General features: G+C 33.4%; 4 protein-coding genes and 1 long non-coding RNA gene across 5 annotated transcripts; 3 read left to right on the forward strand and 2 right to left on the reverse strand.

Annotated features, from left to right (window-relative positions):
• Positions 1 to 903: 903 nt before the first annotated feature.
• On the forward strand, positions 904 to 1,686 carry QIL1 (MICOS complex subunit MIC13 homolog QIL1). Its single transcript, XM_028173125.2, has 3 exons — positions 904 to 1,061; positions 1,152 to 1,308; positions 1,388 to 1,686. Exons 1-3 carry the CDS (start codon positions 1,054 to 1,056, stop codon positions 1,574 to 1,576), a joined length of 354 nt encoding a protein of 117 aa, XP_028028926.2. The 5' UTR covers positions 904 to 1,053; the 3' UTR covers positions 1,577 to 1,686.
• LOC114242101 (proliferation-associated protein 2G4) lies at positions 1,678 to 6,474 on the reverse strand. Its single transcript, XM_028173124.2, has 8 exons — positions 6,339 to 6,474; positions 5,903 to 6,137; positions 5,304 to 5,457; positions 4,690 to 4,911; positions 3,790 to 3,882; positions 3,474 to 3,587; positions 2,874 to 3,020; positions 1,678 to 2,375 (listed from the first exon to the last, which is right to left on the reverse strand). The coding sequence occupies exons 1-8, from the start codon at positions 6,421 to 6,423 to the stop codon at positions 2,286 to 2,288; spliced, it is 1,140 nt and encodes a 379-aa protein (XP_028028925.1). The 5' UTR covers positions 6,424 to 6,474; the 3' UTR covers positions 1,678 to 2,285.
• A 2,398-nt stretch (positions 6,475 to 8,872) lies between these two features.
• LOC149502371 (uncharacterized) lies at positions 8,873 to 11,649 on the forward strand. The gene is made up of 4 exons (XM_089729971.1): positions 8,873 to 9,712; positions 9,836 to 10,064; positions 10,141 to 10,801; positions 11,628 to 11,649. Exons 1-4 carry the CDS (start codon positions 9,218 to 9,220, stop codon positions 11,647 to 11,649), a joined length of 1,407 nt encoding a protein of 468 aa, XP_089586097.1. The 5' UTR covers positions 8,873 to 9,217.
• A 132-nt stretch (positions 11,650 to 11,781) lies between these two features.
• On the forward strand, positions 11,782 to 19,257 carry LOC114242090 (UPF0415 protein C7orf25 homolog). Its single transcript, XM_028173109.2, has 8 exons — positions 11,782 to 12,087; positions 12,620 to 12,803; positions 13,063 to 13,199; positions 16,040 to 16,206; positions 16,613 to 16,818; positions 17,093 to 17,227; positions 18,384 to 18,526; positions 19,041 to 19,257. Exons 1-8 carry the CDS (start codon positions 11,929 to 11,931, stop codon positions 19,122 to 19,124), a joined length of 1,215 nt encoding a protein of 404 aa, XP_028028910.2. The 5' UTR covers positions 11,782 to 11,928; the 3' UTR covers positions 19,125 to 19,257.
• LOC149502372 (uncharacterized) lies at positions 13,585 to 15,712 on the reverse strand. The gene is made up of 2 exons (XR_016323606.1): positions 15,345 to 15,712; positions 13,585 to 14,980 (listed from the first exon to the last, which is right to left on the reverse strand). It is a non-coding gene; the product is annotated as an uncharacterized LOC149502372 (long non-coding RNA).
• Positions 19,258 to 20,107: the final 850 nt, after the last annotated feature.

Below are 20,107 nucleotides of genomic sequence, written 5' to 3' on the forward strand. Positions count from 1 at the left end.
GAGCCAATATTTTAAATGGTCTTAGTTGATAAATATGATATATAGTTTAACAAAATTATAGGAATGTGAAAAAATAAAACTTAGTTTTATTTCTTCACTCTCCGGAATACCTAAATGAAAAGTTTGCTTTGAAATAAAAGTTTAATTGTGCTTTGGTAATATCACATTTTCACAATAGATATATATATATATTATTATGTATACTGTGTATGTGGTTGTATATTATTACGTATGTAATATAATTATCAATTTGGTTATTTTTGTAATAATTAATGCACCTACCACAGGACTCTCTACAGTTACACCATCCTTGTTTTACTGGTAAAGAATACCTCGGACATTAAGCCCGCGATTGAACCTTTGTGCACGAAGTTTAATAAATAAATAAATGATAAATAGTGCTGTCCATCTCTTTTTTTTAATGAAAATTTAGTCACTTTCAGCATGGTAATTTTCTCAATATCATTGTTCCCAGTGTTCATTTAAAATAATCTTCAATTGTTACATAAATATTTTATATGAGAAACGGAACGAAAAGAAATTGATTTATAATTGTAATTTATTTGGATGAAATTGACGAAATGAGATGAAATGAACGGCGCAATAAAATGAAAGTGGAAATTTACTAAAAGTGTATTTCATTTTCCCAGACTTCTGCACTCACACCGTGCTAAACCGTTAAAATAGCATCACTAAACAACAAATTAAAAAAAATACGAATATTATCTACATTATTATTACACTTGTTTGTTCTTCGTATTGTCACCAAAAAGATAATTTCAGTACAATCAGTTTTTTTGTTTTTAACTTTTAACACAATATATATATATATTATACCTTCATCCATAATAAAGAAAATTTCTCTATGGGTCTATCCCATTGCCTGTTTGATGACTGAAAAAAGGTATTGTCAACATTCAACAAATTCGAATGTCATTTTGAAATACTGGGTAGACATAGCTACCTATTATGGTTCACAATTTTTCTCGAAAATTTGAATTACATAATTTGCCAAAAAACTAATTAACACTTGATATTCAGATTTGCTTCACGATGTTAAAGTAAGTTTAAATATTGGTTTATTGTTCCGACCGCAATAGAACTGTCAAAATATTGTACAAAACATATTCTAATTTGAACTGTGTATGTAGGTTTGGCGTGAAATCTGCGTTACTTGGATCCGCAGTGTACTACACAATAGACAAAGGTGTGTGGAAAGATAGTGCTACGACAGCGGCGATATATGATGAACTTGAAAAAGGAATGTCACCATATGTCGGGGAACTAAAGAGCCAAGTTCCATACGAAGTATGTTCATAACTCAATGAACTACCTACTTATAATTTCTTTTGCGGTTATGTTAATTCCAATCCTTATTTAATTACAGCTACCAGCATTACCTTCTAATGACAGGATATCATATTTGTTCAAGTACTACTGGAATTGCGGTGTTAAAGCTACATTTAGATTTTTAGTCGAATTGCCTACCCATACTAGTAATGCAGCTTTCAAGACATACGACTTTATTTCATCATCTTTGGAAACTCCAGAACCACATCAAGAAAAAGATAAATGAAGACTTACTCAATAATTGTAATTTATTAAATACTTAAAATGTATAATTGACATTTCATCAGATGAATTTAGAGCTGGTGGTAATAAGAAATAAAATGCAACTTTACAAAACAGGCCACAGCTGTGGCAATTTGATTTATTAATTTTCTTGCAGTGTCAATATTTTATAATTTTCTATAGCATTCATGCATGTTGAACACAATTTTGTGAAAAATAATAATACACACTTTTTATTTTAACATACAAAATCACATTCCAGTTTAAAAAATGAAACATTCAAATTATTAACTTCACAAAGGGAAGTATTTGTGCACAACTATATCAGTTCAGGAATGATTAATTTGATTATAATCAAATTTTACCATAAAATGTATTTGCATGTACACAAAAATAACTGCATATTTATTTACCTACAAAATGGCTACATAAAGTAATTAGTACACACTTATGTGAATGAAATTGGACACTAAAGTTGAAAAGCTATTATGCTATAAAATGTATTCTATAAATGAAGGCATTCTGGTGTCTAAGCCAAGATCAGAGAAGATCTTGGGTTTGTTTGTAGGTACAAAGCTAGATATTTATTCACATAACTATAAGTCAAGATGTGGTTGTCTCAGTAAAAAATTGCACAATTTTTGTTATTTTTGTCCATTTATATTGTGGAAAAATGTTAATATCATTTATTCCTGGGCACTTATGTATTTTTGCTAGGCAGCAGTCTCCACTTCCATGGGCTCTTCAGCTCCTGTTTTCTTTTTCTTCTTCTTGTTAGATTTTGCTGATGAATTTAGAAGGGCCTGTTTGTTAGAACAGAAAAACAATTTATTAGACTATCTTCACCTTCATAGTGATTTAAAAAAAAAACTGATTTCGCAGAATGTTGTAATAGTTCAAACTGAAATGTAAAACAAAAACAAGTCAGCTCAAAAAGATTACAAATACTTTACCCTGAGCTTGTTCAAAACACACAATGTGATATGTTATGAAAGATAGCAGGGATAATGTGTTATGTTTTCTACTTTTATCATGTTGGGTCTTAATCTTGTCTAGAAACAAGTTACAGCTGTTTTTATGAATTAAAAATAAAATAATGGTTTATGCTTTATGGAAATTGATGTTGGATGATTAAAAAATGATACATAGCTTTAATTTAGACCTTTGTTTTCTATAACAGAATTGAAAAAAAACTAAGCCCTTACATGTACCATTCTGTAGATAGCACCCTGATCTGGTCTTAGTTACTGTTCACATTACAATATTTCAGTAAACAGATAATAATAGTAAACAATACTGACATTAAGTTCTGGATCCTTGATGCTGCGTTCACTCTTACATTGGCTTTTATCAAAAGGCAAGCCAGTAATACGATGTGTGCCACTAGGAAGCAGAAGAGCCGTGAACTTAAACTGTGCCACCAATTCTCCTGGACGCTCATAGAGAACCTGAATAACAATTTTCATAAGTCAGGTCAGGTTCATAGTATTATAATTAATTTTTATTTTATTTTGGCTTTAGGCAAACTTACACCCAATATGGTGGTTACATATCATTTAATTATTTAGAAAAAGTCTCATAAATATGATTTTGTGTAAGGAACATATTTACTTGCCAAAAGTGGCATGACTCAAAATCATCATACAGGACTTGTCACCTGCCAAGCCACAGACGATCAACATTCGTATTTACATAAGAAAAATAAGCTAAACCTGTATTATTCTATAGAGTTAACTGATCTATCTTGTAGATTCAAGAACAACAGGGATGCCAACAATATCGAGCAGTAATAATATTAATAAAAAAAAAAGAATTTGATGTTGGATAACCTCACTTCTTTGAAGTTGGTTAAAATGAAATGCTATTGCTGTTTTGAAAATATTGTTTAGATATTTATTTACCTGGAATGGCTCAATGAGTTTGTGGTTGATGCACTCAACAACACCTAACCTTGCACTTGTCTCCTTATCAAAACTGCGCAGATTGAAGGGCATGTTGCCATGTTTGTTACGAACCTGTCAATTAACCAATAAATTTATCAATTTATGAAGCAACAAATATATTCTGTAGAATTTAAATATTGTACTTTATCAACATTGTGTAATCAATATTATACATTTGTCAAGGTACCCAAATAGATGTGTATTTTTTTATTGGACAAATGAGATAAATTAGGACATATAAGAATGTAAAGGTTTATTACTGAGAGTTCCATACCTCACTATAGAACATTCTGGAAGCCTTTAGTTTCAATTGGTACACCTCATCAGTTTTTTTGTATATTGTACATCTGGTGTCCATTTCACGTCCCTGTAATAAACATCATTTTACAAAAACAGTTGTGAAAGCTTTTGACCTACAAGCAGATATGAATATATTATTATTATTGTGTATATGTATATTTTAATCTATGGGTACACTTGGAGGAGATCACTCTTAGTGATGAGAGTATGAATTGTACTTTTTGTATTTAATGTTTCACATTATTATTCTTATTTTGGTACAAAAAAGCATACTTCTCTTGCTGTATATTCTTTCGCTAAATACATTGTTTAGTGTTATAAACAAATTTATAAATAAATAAAATCATTGAGGCATGTATATTTTCAGAGATAATGTTCAACCTCACTTTACAACTTAGTTTGACTCTCAATTGTATATTCCAGTAAGATTGTGTTTATGGTCACTGAGATCTTGTCTGCACATTTTAAAGTTTCCTGTTTTATTCTAATATTTTTTTACCTTGGCAAGTTGTTTTTTTGTTAAAACTAACAATGAAAAACTTTAATTGTTCTAATATTCAGTTGTCTTTCAAACATTCAATCAGCAGTTAAGTACAGTTGGTGAAACAGATTAGCTTAACAAAAGCTTTCAAAAGTACAAAATAGATGATAATATCAGTAAATAAAATACTGAAATATAAAAATAAGCCAGTATAAGAGTATTACTATTTTATTTCCCCTGAGTACTGCCAAAAAAGGTATAAAACCAGTCTGGAAAGAAATCAGGGTTAATCAGTTAGGGATATTATGGGATTTTTCCGCCACATTATATTTTGTTTTATTAAACTATACTAGAGATAGATAATTGAATCTAATAGCCCTGATATTTACTCACAACTGCTTCACCAGTGGATATTAGAACATCCATAGCATACACTTCATACTTTTCAAGTGTTGCTTTTTCATGTTCTTTACGCTGTGCTTCTGATGGATTTTGTATAATACTCTTCTCTCCATCAATACGGAACTGCTTCAGTTGGTGTGAGAGCATACCCTCAATTGGCTTACAACCATATTCAGCACTTATTTTCTGAATGGCTTCAGTGACTGCATAGTTCTAAAACAATTTTTGAAAACCTAGAATGTTGCTTTGTATGTATATATTGTCACCATGCCAATTTGCAATGACTGTAAAATTGGACTTGCTATTTATCAATAATTAACTTTAAAAGCTTCATACTAATGAGGCTGAAAGCTTCAACTTTGATCTGGATTTTACGTAATAAACAAAGCTGTGTCAAATATTGTCTCATCAAACTTGTGAGGTATTGAAACATTAATTTGTTCACCACAAACTTCTACTATTTGGAACTATCATTATTTGTCCTGAAACCATAAACATATATGACTAGGGAAACTACACTTTAGAGTTGGATGATAATAAAAAATATCAAAAAAATGACAAAATGACACCAAAGACAAAAGTATGTTTTCTTGCGAAGGATATACCTCAGTACCAGGCTTCAGGAGACGAAGAGCCGCTTCACTAGCATGATGAGCTGCCAACAAAACATCTGCAGCACGTCCAGAGACTTCACTTTCACCCACAACTACTGTATGAGCTACAACAGCTATAAAACCATCAATGTGAGCACCAAGATCTCTGGAATGTAAAACTTCATTCTCTTTTATTTGTACAGATTGTTATTGATTCAGATTCAAAATGCTTTTGGGTATTAAGCAGCTACCAGAAACCATTATATGATTTAAGCTACAAACTTCTAGACATGAGATTGAAGTGGCAATTATTCTGCATTCAGACTCGACCACTCTGCAAACTAAAACCAGTAATTGCCTCACTGCACATGATACCGATCCATGTTGGTTCACAATATATCTTACCACAAATCAAGGATTGAATTCTTACTTTTAATCAAATATTTGAGCCTAAGACAGCCTAAAATTGCATTTTCCAGCTATGCACAGTCTACGGACTGCAGAAGCCAATTAGTTGAACCAACTAATAACTGGGTCCTAGTTACTGCCAATTTCGTGCAACATCACTTGGGTTTACTAGATCTGTTCATCTATAACAGTTAAGAACTTACATCTTGGCTAAATCTCCTTTTTTCAGAATGTAATCCGGTTCGCTCGCAATGGGCGAAAAGTGACAAATACAGTTGTTCACAGAAACGCATGTTGAAAATGCAATGCCTTTCTTGGAGTCTTTCTCCTTTTTGAAAACCTTGTTAGTCTCCTCCAATACAAGTTTATCGCCAAATTCACATATTTCTCTTGCTGATGCGTCTGGAACGCATTTTGCGATGACTTGCTCAAGGACTCCTGCAGCAAAGGAGTAATCTCAATTAATTGCATGAATAGTGTGTGTATTGTAATCTTCGTTAGAAACTATTTCGTGGTGAGTAGCGACTACCACATTGTCCGCATGGCGATGACACGCGTCCAGCCCTCCAACCTAACACTTTAAAGTACAGCAAATCACTCTTTACACTTTTTATGAAAATGTATATTTTATTAACTTACGGTTCACTATTTGTCCTGCTAACTTGTACTTGGTCACAACCAAATCTTCTGCAATCGTTTTTTCGACTTCTTTTTCGTCAGCCATTTCTCAACTTTGTGATTTTTGGCTAAAGAAAGAAATACCGAGACTTCATTGGCTGTTCAAAATGTCATTCACGTGACTTCATCAACGAATCACATAAAACATTATTGGCGGCAAGACGCCAACTATTATATGACGAAAAGGCAAAGACTTCATAAAAAGTGTAGTATTCAGAATTATTATAATAATATATGTATACCTATATATAATATTATTGTATATATTTTATATATACCATATATTATTATTTTATTGTTTGCTTTGGAGAGTGAAAAATTCAACTTGTATAGAGGTGATTAGTCGTCTCTGGAGGTTAGACATCGCAATGTAAATTTTGCCATTGGCACTCAACCTGGGGACGAAGTTTCAATCGTATTGTGTAACGGCTGTCCCACCCTTTAAGCTGCAGCTCAGTATCTAGGGTTCTTAGGTTCATCCAAACAATAATTTTATTGAGACTTTATTTCGTTTGATCTCGTCTCATTTCATTTAATTTAATCCCAATATATTACAGCCTCAAATAAAACAACTTCACCTTATTTCACCTTAATAATTTTTCCTTCGTATTATTTTTCAATAAAAAATAAAAAAAAATTATAATACTTAAGGTATAATCATAGCTCTCTGAATTTGGCCCCCTTTTTTTTAATTTCGGATTTTTTTATTTTTAATTATTTTTTCGTCGTTTGTTCGTTAATATTCGAATCTAAAAATTGTTTGTTTGTCTTTTATTTATTTATAATTAATTAAATAAATGATCACCCTTAAGTTGGCTCCCTTTACTAGATATCTTTATTTTTATCCCTTAGATTAATTAATTTTGATCAATTATCATTTGTTCGACGAGTATTGATGATTTTTCGATCATAAAATATAGTTAAATTCCCAATTATTAATTATTTTATATCTATTAAGCAAACCATCACCTCACGCCTACATTGCGCATGCGCCGGATTTTTTGTTTGTTCGTCTTTTTCAAGATACTTCTCGATAATAATAATTAAGTTAATATAGACGTAAATATATGTTTTTTTAAATAAAATCCTGTTTATTTAGTATATATATACTAAGTTTATTCTTCCATATTAAATTAATTTCTACTAAATGTCCCTGCAATATATTTCTTGAACTTATAAATAAATATCATTTCAACAAAAATAGATTTTGTGTGCATTACATTAACGTCGTAACGTACATTTACGTCGTACTGCATTACATTTGAAGTCGTCGTGGCCTAAAGGATAGGATGTCCGGTGCATTCGTATATAGCGATGCAACGGTGTTCGAATCCCGCAGGCGGGTACCAATTTTTGTAATGAAATACGTACTTAATAATTTTTCACGATTGACTTCCACGGTGAAGGAATAACATCGTGTAATAAAAATCAAACTTTATATTTTGCCAAATTGTAATTTGCGTAATTACTGGTGGTAGGACCTCTTGTGAGTCCGCACGGTTGGTACCACCGCCCCGCCTATTACTGCCGTGAAGCAGTAATGCGTTTCGGTTTGAAGGGTGGGGCAGCCGTTGTAACTATACTGAAACCTTAGAACTTATATCTCAAGGTGTGTGGCGTGCTTACGTTGAAGATGTCCACACATCTAGGCAATAAAAAAAAAAAATTTTTTGAACTACGTAATGAATTAAGGAATTATTAATTTTATTATAAAATACAAGTATCATAACTATCTCCTATTGCATGATAATGCATATCATTTTAAACATAAACATTAAAATATTCTTAGAATAATTAGAAGTTACTGAAATTTCTAAGCTTGTTATTATTCAATATCATTAAAAATAACTGAAATTATTAAAACCACGCTAATCGTACTTTAACGACTAATTGGCCGTCTTTACCGACATTTTTGTTGTTGAAGTATTGTTGAAGTTTTCAATATTTTTTTGATCTACATAAGAAATAATTAGACAGTATAAACGCACTTGTTAAAAAAACACTAGTAAATACGGCCATTGCCAGCTGACTGAGAAAACCGGCGTATGCGCAATGTAGGCGTGAAGTGATGGATTGCTTATTAGATATAAAATAATTAATAATTGGGAATATGATTCTTTTTATGATCGAACAATCACCAATAGTCGTCGATCAAATGATAATTGATCAAAATTAATTAATCTGAGCGTAAAAAATAAAGATATCTAGTAAAGGAGGCCAACTTAACGCTGATCATTTGTTTAATTCAGTATATTCGAATATTAACGAACAAACGACGAACAAATAATCAAAAATAAAAAAAATCCGAAAATCAAAAAAAAGGGGCTAAGTTCACTGAGCCGGCTTAAGGCATAAAATTAGAATCCTCAAAAAAAGTAGATCTGTCTCCTGTCTGAGTTATTACAAATGTTAAAATAAGACATGACTTAAAGGTCTTAGTTATACCAGGTCATAAAATTCCTTATAAAAAAAGCGATTACAAATCTATAGTCGGATTTTTAATTAGACGAAGCCCACTGACAGTAGCTAATGTCACTTTGTAAAATAATGTTGCTATATTTAAAGTAATAGTGATGCGTTCTTGTTCAATCAGATGAATGAACAATGAGTGTGAATAGTTAATCATTTCAAACTATAAAAGAATATTATTTCTAATTTAAAATAAAATTGTACAAAAGTGCTCTGATATAAGTTACTAGTAGTATGTAACTACAATCAGTTTTTTGACAGCTTATTACAAAGCGCGGCGCGGCGACTAGTGCCAACACCGATCAACGCCGCGCGCGTCAGTTGCCATTTTGTTTGTAATTCGGCTTCTAACCTCTGGTCTGATAGCACGAATGTTTTTTCTGCGCTCACGCTGTTTAGTTATTGTTTTTGTTAAGTTTTTCGTTACGTTGTGTTTGTGGAAATTGTTGTGTTTATTTGTTGCTATATTGTTCCGTACAAACGATATGGATCCTCAACCAAGCACGTCAAGCCAAAGTTTGTCTCCAAGAAAGAAGAGACCGCGGATTGCTTTAAGCGTTACCGAAAAAGCTATGATACAAAACGTCTACAAACACGTATTTGAGGAGAAAGCTGCTTCACTATTACCTATTGAAGCTCCCGAAAAAAAAGAATGTGTTTCGAAAACAGCTGACATTTTGGGAATTGGTGTGACCTCAGTTTACAGAGTATTAAAAGAACACAAACAAAATGAACAATTTAAGTCTCCCGAGAAACGTGGACCGAAACACAGTTTCAAAGATAAATTAGACGATTTTACTTTTGCCGCTATAAGGCGAAAAGTACATCATTTTTTTTATGCAAATGAGCCACCCACCATTATAAAGGTATCTTAAACTTTATTCCTTCTACTGCATTATATTCTGTGTCTACCATAATTTTCTTTGTAAAACCAAAGTATTAGATTGCGTGGACTTCCTTACTCAAAAACTTTTTTTATTACTTTGCAGATTCTTAAGGTTGTCAATGAAGATCCAGACTTGCCCGATTTTTCTTGGAGTACATTAAGAAATGTTATGAAACATTTAAATTTCAATTATATCAGAAAATCAAGACAAAGTATTTTAATCGACAGACAGGACATAATTTTATGGCGCCAGCGATACCTTCGAAATATTAAAGAGTATCGAAAGGAAGGAAGGTATATTTATTACCAAGATGAAACCTGGATCAACGAAGGTAATTACAATTTTCTGTTTTCTTTACATTAAATTGTACTTTCAATAATTAATTAATATTTTTCACTGTCTTGAAGGTCATGCACCGAAAAAGGTATGGATTGACCAAACAGTTTTATCGTCCCGCCAGGCCTTCCTAGATGGCTTGACCACTGGTTTAAAACAGCCTTTAGGAAAGGGCAAACGATTAATTATCGGCCATATAGGCGGGGAAGAAGGATTCGTAGAAGACAGCCTATTAATATTTGAAGCCAAAAAGAATAAAGAAGATTATCATCAAGAGATGAATGCTGATTCCTTTGAGAAGTGGTTTAGGGGGGTCTTGCCAAAACTAAAACCTAATTCCGTAGTAGTGATGGATAATGCCCCCTACCACTCCAGGAAACTAGAATCGCTGCCTACAATGTCTTGGACTAAACCTAGGATACAAGAGTGGCTAACGAGCAAAAATATTTCATTCGAAGCAACAATGGTTAAAGCTACTCTTATAGACATTGTACGGCAGCACAAACAAGAACATTGCGATAAGTATGTTGTGGACGAGATGGCAGCGCAGCATGGGGTAATTGTGTTACGTCTGCCCCCATACCACTGTGAGCTCAATCCCATTGAGTTGGTATGGGCGCAAGCTAAAGGATATGTTGCAAGAAATAACAAAACCTTCAAAATGACAGAAGTAAAAAAACTTTTTGAAGAAGGACTTCAACATATCACACCTGAAAAATGGAGTAGCTGCGTGTCTCATTTTTTTTTTTTTTTTTTTTTTTTTTTTTTATTGCTTAGATGGGTGGACGAGCTCACAGCCCACCTGATGTTAAGTGGTTACTGGAGCCCATAGACATCCACAACGTAAATGCGCCACCCACCTTGAGATACAAGTTCTAAGGTCTCAAGTATAGTAACGACGGCTGCCCCACCCTTCAAACCGAAACGCATTACTGCTTCACGGCAGAAATAGGCAGGGTGGTGGTACCCACCCGCGCGGACTCACAAGAGGTCCTACCACCAGTAATTACGCAAATTATAATTTTGCGGGTTTCATTTTTATTACACGATGTTATTCCTTCACCGTGGAAGTCAATCGTGAACATTTGTTGAGTACGTATTTCATTTGAAAAATTGGTACCCGCCTGCGGGATTCGAACACCGGTGCATCGCTTCAACACGAATGCACCGGACGTCTTATCCGTTAGGCCACAACGACTACAAATAATTATCATCAATACACAATTCACAATACACAAATATATCTCATATAATTAAAGAAGAAGACAAAATGTATGGTCTCGACCACATGATCGACAATGTTTCAGACAGATTTATAATTAATGTCACCGAAAGCGATAGTGATGATTTTTTATCTGATGATGAATAAAAACAAATTATGTAATAAGCGATGTTTTTTATTTTCATTACCTACCTATAATTATTATATTTTACAATATCATACATCTATAGTTTCAAGTACATGATGTATTGAAAATAGGACAGTCTTACAAGTTTCCTCGCAATGTTTTGCTTAATGTTTAAAACACTCGGTATTCAGTATAGGTCGATACTATAGGAACATAGTCATCGAAAGCTAGATGGTATGTACAAAGCTGTACCCGATATCGGCAGTTTGGCACACTAACTATTCACTAGACAATGGAGGCAATTTCATTCATTAAGGAGTTTTTTCAATTATTCACTTTGTCACAACACTATCTTTATTTCATCAAAAACTGACAACACAGTAAACGTCAGTTTACTTCGTCTAATAAAAAATCCGACTATAGAAAATTTACACATTTTCTGTTTATCAAAACAAGAATCAAATGGAACTTTAAAATAAAACTGTTTTAAAGCAAAATTAATGTCTCATAATGTCGAAAATCAATCATGCTGAAGATTTAGTGGAAGTGGTTAAAGATAAAATCAAGTTTGGTGAAAATTTAATAATACAGCTACAACCAATTCAGCATGTTGAAGGTGTTATGAAATTGCAAAGGAAAATTAAGCAAGAAATAGAATTTTTGAAGAGGGTACCAATTGTTCTATTTCCTAATAAACTGAACATTAAACGATTTTATAAAAAATGCAATAAACAGTATATCGTCATTGAAGTAAAAAAATTGGACAAAATACAATTTAATGACTTTTTTTTCCTACCAAAGCTGGTAGCCTTGAGAGGCTATTCCAGCGTAACCGTAACTAGTAGGTGAGCTCACGGGGCTCAAACCTGACGACGTTGCTAACACGAACCCTAGCAAGAGCCGTGCTTCGCAGAATCTACCACCGGATCGGAAACGCGACCCACTGAGAAGATCCGGCGAGAAACTCAGTGGGCTGTGTCTGAGAGTTAATTTACTCGTCGAGCCCTTCGTCGCAAGCGACGGGTTCGACGAGAACGGTGACCGGTGCTTGAAGTACCTAGAAGCACCGTTAGTGGATCGGGAGGATCCGAGATGACGTGTAATGACATCAAGACCCCTTTATGTCGCGCGAGCTGCTTAAGTTTCGAAAAAATACGTCCTCATTGACATTACAGATAAAAAGATAATTTTCCTCTTTCAGTTGGAAAAATCAAAAAACTTCAAGATTGAACAGTTGGCTTGTTCTAACCTGCGTCATCTTGGATCAATGGTGGAGTGCGCGCTTAGACCTTATGTGCTCGCTGTGTGTAAAACATTTCACATAGATAACTGTAATAAACTAATAATAGACATTGTTGGGGATCAAGGCAATACATGGACCAAAGGTAAAAATTTTAAAATCAAAATGATTTGAAATTTCAATTTGATACAGCATACATGAGGTATCCATTTTTACTATTATTTCATAGTACTGAATGACTTCACGGCTTTCTGGTGTTAAATGCTTACTGGAACCCGTAGACAACACAATGTTATTGCAGTTACCCCCTTGATATTTGAGTTCTATTGTTCCAATTGTTTAGTAATGATGGAAATACAATTTTGCTCCTATTTTTTTACATCATACTTATTTATTGTTTTTAGTGATAGCAAGAAATCCAAAATCTTTATCTGCCTTAAGTGCAGGGAAATCTTCATATGGAGCAAGATCTATTTTAGATCAAGCTGATGACTACTTAAAGTGCTCTAGGCTATACCCATGCATGTACCAACCACCAAAGGTAATAAAATAAAATACAAGTTCACTTATATTAACTTTTCATGCAAGCAATGATCTGTGCTACTGGTAGGAATAAGTATGAATTGTTGCTCAGGTCACCTGTGACCTGAGTGTCATGAATGATTTTAAACTGGAAAATATTTATTGTTCTGAAAAGAAAATGATATTACTGAAGTTTAGGAGGCTAGTAAATAAAATTTAAATATCAAAGAATATACTGAAAAATTGTAATGTCCCAATAGGTGCTGTTACAATAGGTAATGTTGCAACTAAGCTTCATTAAAAGAAAATAAATGTTAAAAAAATAAAATGTAACAAGGTACATTGTTATCCATATTAAGGTAAAAGCACTAATGCTAGACACTTTAAGGACAAATCAAACTTCATTCTCAGTTATCAAATGTATTTATCAAAAATTATATTAAATCTTTTTTTTTACTGTTAGAGCTACATTTAGAGATCAATTTTTTCATATAAAATATTTCAATACTGTTGTAGTTTCTACAAAAAATTACAAACTTGTTAGTTCTGCCATAGACACTAAAAGATGACAGCATCGAAAATCAAATCCCCAAAAATTTACATCAGTTGGCACTAATAATAGACACGACTTTAACGTTAGTTTTATTATAAACAATTATAATCAATCTTAAGATCATCAACTATTTACTTAACGCTATCTTGTAAATTATCTTTTCATATTGGAAACCCTTGTTTGACCATAGCTTTTACCCATGTTACGAGTATTTTTTCTATATCTTCGGTTAAATAACAACTTCTTCCCATTTTACGCATAATAGGTGTCTTTCCCTTGACTTTATTTAATAAAGTTACTCGTGGAACTCCAAATTTCTTTGCCGCAGTAGCTGTCGGAACGCCCCGCCTCATACCCTGGACCAGGAAGGTCAAGTACTTGGGAGTCACCCTGGATGCATCCATGACATTCCACCCACATATAAAATCAGTCCGCGACCGTGCCGCTTTTATTCTCGGCAGACTACCCCATGATCTGTAAGCGGAGTAAAGTGTCCCTTCGGAACAAGGTGACACTTTATAAAGCTTACATAAGGCCGGTCATGACTTACGCGAGTGTGGTGTTTGCTCACGCGGCCCGCACACACATAGACACCCTCGAATCCCTACAATCTCGTTTTTGCAGGTTAGCAGTCGGAGCCCCGTGGTTCGTGAGGAACGTCGACTTACACGACGACTTGGACCTCGAACCGATCAGAAAATACATGAAGTCCGCGTCGGAACGTTACTTCGATAAGGCAATGCGTCATGGTAATCGCCTTATCGTTGCCGCCGCTGACTACTCCCCGAATCCTGACCACGCAGGAGCCAGTCACCGTCGTCGCCCTAGACACCTCCTTACGGATCCATCAGATCCAATAACCCTTACATTAGACGCCTTCCGGTTTAACACTAGGAGTAGAGATCCCGGTAATCGTACTCGTCGAACTCTGCAAAGAGTTCGACGTGCAACCTAACCTAAGCATCAGCCCGTTGAGTTTCTCGCCGGATCTTCTCAGCGGGTCGCGATCCTGATCCGGTAGTAGATTCATTCGCGAAGCAGCTACTCTTGAGTTGTTAGGTCTCCCTTGGAGGCGCTCGGGTAGCTGTTAGCAAATCCCGCCCCTTCTGTCCTTGTGAAACTGGAAAGGCCTCAGGGCCACCAGTAAACCCTCAAACATATACATTATTTTATGGCTTCTTCAATATTGGCTTCAGAGTATTGAAACATCTGACCCTTTACTGGCGGCATCGTGCTCGAAACTTAAGCTGAAATTAATTGATACTAATAGTTGACATCTAGTATACCCTAATAGTTGACACTGTCTTCGTTTAGTTAGACTAGTGTAAAATGAACGAAACTCAGATTGAAACTTTTGTTTTACAACATAAAGGCTGAATTTGAAGAAAATTAAGCTAACAAATTCAGTTCGATGTAACCCTAGTAGAAGACACACGTGTCATCTTTTAGGTTTTGATTCATTTTTGGTACTAATAGTAAACACCACTTAAAATTTGTACAAAAACAAACCAAAATAACAAGGAAATGGTCCTAATAAGTCAATAATTTCATACATTTATAATATCGAAACCAACAGTAGCCAATAATTATAAATATAAAACAAAATCACACCTGTTAAAAGTCAGATGGCTTAAGGAAAACGCTAAGAATTACGCGCAAAACGTCAACCTGCTCACATTGTTTGTTGTCAACTGATGCCATTTTGAAATTTGCTTCTAACACTGTACGCAAGCTTTTGAGAATGTATCAAACATGGTACTAGGTGTCTTTAACATCAATAGCAGTGTTATTTAAGTGTTTAGTTTCCTTATTACAATATATATTTTTTTAAAGTGTCATCTTTTAGTTCAATGTCCAGCATTAGTGCTTTTACCTTATTATAGTAAATGATATGTGTCTATAGCAATAGTTAAATATGTAGATATTTAAACTTGCAGTTTCATCTAGCTTTCTTTATTGTTATAGTATTATTTCTGAGGTTTCAGACACTTAGTAGTTTTTGTGGTCATGGATAACTAAGGTGTCATTGACATTTGAATATTGTGCTAACTCCCATATATTTATCTATAAATATTTGTGTGTGTGTCTCCAAACATATTTTCGATTATCTCCTATGGAATTGGAACATGTACTACTACTGAATTAAAAATTGTGCCATTTTGCAACAAGTGAAAACATCATTTCTCCATAAAGGATAAATCAATAATTTGATTAGTTAAAATTTCTTGTTGCAATTCAGAGGTTACCATTAACATACATAGGATAAAAAATTTACAATCTGTTTTGGGTCATACCATTTTTTACAGGTTGTGTTTGAATTTATGAGTGGAATAGAAGAAAATTTAGCAAATAAATTAAGAGCAGTTGGTATTGTTGTGAAGGGTGAAATTTTACCAAATTCAATTGTTCAAGACAGTGGTGGTGAATCCTTTGATTCCCAAAGCAGTGATGATGAATCAAATTGCATTAATATGTGAGTACCAATTTATACATTTTATTTTCATTCATTAACTTCACCAATTGGATAGCATTTAAAAAAAAGCCAATAGTGGTTTAGTTAAGTTGAATTTAGTCGAATCGAATTGAAACAGTTTAGGGAAAGTAATGCTTGACAATATTGATTGGCAATAGAACTTGACGTAATATTCTTTTAGATAGGAGGTGACTTGTGGGTAAAATAGTACAATACAGTGAAGTGAGGAAGACAAACACAAGAATTTAATGTTCTTTAAGTTGTGCTTCACTTATATCGAAATAACTGACATTGGTATAGTCAAAGATTGGAAGAAGGGAGTACGGGGAGTGCAGTCTTAACTGCAGCTTGAAGAAAATGTATTAAATGTCTTTGTTGGAACTTTATCAAGTACCCTTATTTTCAGGCAACCAAAGATACCTGAGCTTAATCATGGCATAGATCATTCTGAAATAAAAACTCTAAACTTGGATGTAACAACCATGATGGCATATGTGAGCAACATGACAAATGGCCATCACAATTTTATCTTCAAACAGGAAGTTTTGACACAGCAATGCTCTTGGGAAGCAGAGAGACCTGTAAAACCAATACTAAGAAAATTATTTGAAGGTAAAGTAAGTAAATATTACTTATACTCATACTATACACCAGTGCAAGTAACACTTGAAATAATGTTCAGTAGGACTGAAATTAATCCTACAACTTTGGTTACACAATACTGAATAGGATTTTAATATTCTTAATAATATATAAAGGGGCGAAATGCTATTTGGTTTAAGTGTAATTTTTGCAACTTTGCAGGAGAATATTTAATGTTTAAAATATGAAAAAAATATGAAAATAATTGAAGTTCAATTAAATAAAATTGTTTATGTTCTGACAGGCAAGAAACTAGTCTGCTGTGAGACAGCATGGAATGACTTTGAAAAAATACTTGAAACATTAGGAGGACCAATGGAAAAGAAAAGAACTGTTCTTTTAAAAGAAATGATTACAGTTTATCCTGATGACTTTGGAGGTAGGTAGAACTTTAGAATGTGACAACCTTACAAAAGTCAATATTGGTTTTGTAATTGTCAATTATTTCTAAAAAATTAACATATTATATTAAAATAGTAAACTTTCTTTCTGCTTGTTTCCAGTACAGGCTAAGCCTTTTAATATTGAAGAGTACACAACTCTATAGTACTCATGTTGTTCATCTATCCAGCCTTACTGTAAATTTTTCTACAATGAAAATATCATTATTCTATTACATACAAAAATTATCACTTCACTGCGTGTTAGTTCATGAATAATGTGTTTTTTATTTCCATCGTTGTACTTTGTGAACTTAGTTGTGTGTACTGTGAAGTAGTTTTTTTTTTTAAATTATCAGTGACCAGTGTCTTTTAAGACTTAAGGAATCTTAAAATGCGCAGGTTTTTGGATTCCTATACTAATATAATGATATGGAATATTCTAAAAGTGGTCAAATGATAATAAAAGACTTAATTGTGTTTTCTGTACAATATTAAGAAAACAACATTTAAAGCCTTTATTTTCTACAAATTATTTTACACAGTATTCTTGAATTAAATAAAACTAAACTCTTCTTTTTTCGCAATAGCAGAGTTCAGTCAATCTATTTACGAAAAATCCTTTTGTAAAAAAACAAAATGCTTTTATATAAAAATTGCATAAAGAAAGGTTTTTTGTTACATCCATATACATAAAATCTGCTGTGGGACTGGATTTTATAGGATTTTTCCCTTGATTCCTATCAATACCTTTTTTCGTTCGGTTTTAGCACAGAAATTTTACTTATTTTTACAGTATTTTAGTTTAATTTTTTTTTTTTTTTTCGTATTTACTTTAAATTTAACTAAAAAAAAGAGTTTGAGAAATTTCAAATTTTCCTTAAAAACAAATATAAACTGAAAAGCAACTTATGGTCTGAAAGCGTCGACTAAAGATTAATCTCACTTACTTGATTAAGGCCTTGGGACGACATTGACCTTTAGGTATTAACTTTAACTGGATACAGTTCCTGAGAAAAAAAAACTGTTTATAAGACTGGGAAAAAGGTGGCCAACATAGTGATCCTATAAACGACATCAGCTTTTTCCTTTCGATAACCGAAACTAAAAATGTATGCAGAAGAACAATAATCTACTAACACACATTGCTTGCAGGTGAGGATGATTATCCGAGGCAAAATCTTAAAGTTCGAGGCCACGTTCGATTAAGATCCAAGATTATATTCAATTTTGGTCATCGAATCAAAGCGCTTACAGTCTCGGCAAACGAAGGCTTCGTCAGAGCTGCTCTTCAACAGGTATTTTATTTAATTCATCAGGAGCAAAATTGTGACGTTTAATTAGATAGTCGTTGTGGCCTAAAAGATAAGATGCCCTGTGTATTCGCATCGAAAGATCAAAGGGTGTTCGAATGGCAAGCAGGTACCAAATTTTCGCATCGAAATACGTACGTGACAGATGTACACGATTGACTTCCACAGTGAAGGAATAAAATAGTGAAATAAAAACCAAACCCACAAAATTATAATTTGCGTAATTACTATTATTAGTCGTCTTCTCAGTACGGGTAGATACCACCTATGCCTATTTCTGCCGTGAATAAGTAATCCATTTCCTGTAATTCCGTTTCGATTTGAAGGGTGGGGCAGTTACAACTGAGATCTTAGAACTCTTGTCTCAAAGTGAGTGGCGACATTTACGTTAAAGATGTCTATCTGCTTTGGTAATAACTTAACACCAACTGGACCCTAGGCTCGCTTATCCATCAAAGCACTTACAAAAATAACAATATAATTTGCCTTTTTGTTACAGGGCGTAACATATGCGGCTTTTGTTCACGAGTCAAGAGCTCTCACTGAAGGAAAGGAAGACTCTGCAAGAAGGATAACTTTATGATACTTTAACGTATTTATTATGTGCAGTTAAATTTTTGTATGTTTGAAACAGATTTTCTGTGATAAATGAACTGTGATTAAAAAATTGAAAATCATAAGATGTGGTTGAAATTAGATAAAGTTAAAACTGCAAATTTTTGCGCTTCTTATTTGTTCGTATATATTACCTTTAAATTACATTTTCAATTTTAATTAATATTCTTGCTAACTTTAAAATTCAAGAATAAAATAGGAAAAACTTAAAAAATTTCTTTCAGGTTTTTTTTCCTAATTTTATTAAGTCCTATTATTTATAAAATGTCTTCGAGTCGCTTGTGACCACGAAAACTGTAATGATCTTTAAATTTGCAGAATTGTAACTTTATAAATGTGGTGGGAGTATCCCCAAAGGGGTTTGAGAAGTAGGAGAAGCGACAATTCGCAGATCATCACCTCATTTGCCTAAATACCTATTACATATACAGGGATACCCAGAAAGGGTCAAACCGAAACATGGCTATATTAACAACAATGAGAGTTAGCAATTAGTAGTTTTTAAAAAAAATATTGACTGTTTCAACTGTTCGATCACAGCCTTGTATACATCAAATATCATTAGACCGTTTATTCAGTTGAACTCGACAGAACGCAAATGTAACCTTAAATTAATAGGTACTCGTACTGATTACGGTGAATGTTGCTAAATTCCACCTTTATTGCAAATGATGAGATGTTTCAGATTGTCCATCATATGCCAAATAGAGCTTATCCAAAACGATGTCACAGGGACAGTGCCTATTCGAGGGTGAAAAACGTATTTGCGATTACGTATTACACACTCAATTCGTACAACCAGTATTAATACAGTGGATTTCATTAATAACGATCTCGGTTATAACGACTTTTTGGTTATAGCGATGTCAAACTTACGTCCCTTAAATTTAAAGCATACACTAAAAGGCTTATTACACTTGGCTAAATTTAGTCGGCTGAATTCAGAAGCAA

The sequence above is a fragment of the Bombyx mandarina genome, chromosome 09 (assembly GCF_030267445.1).
Source record: "Bombyx mandarina strain Sakado chromosome 09, ASM3026744v2".
NCBI lineage: Eukaryota > Metazoa > Arthropoda > Insecta > Lepidoptera > Bombycidae > Bombyx > Bombyx mandarina.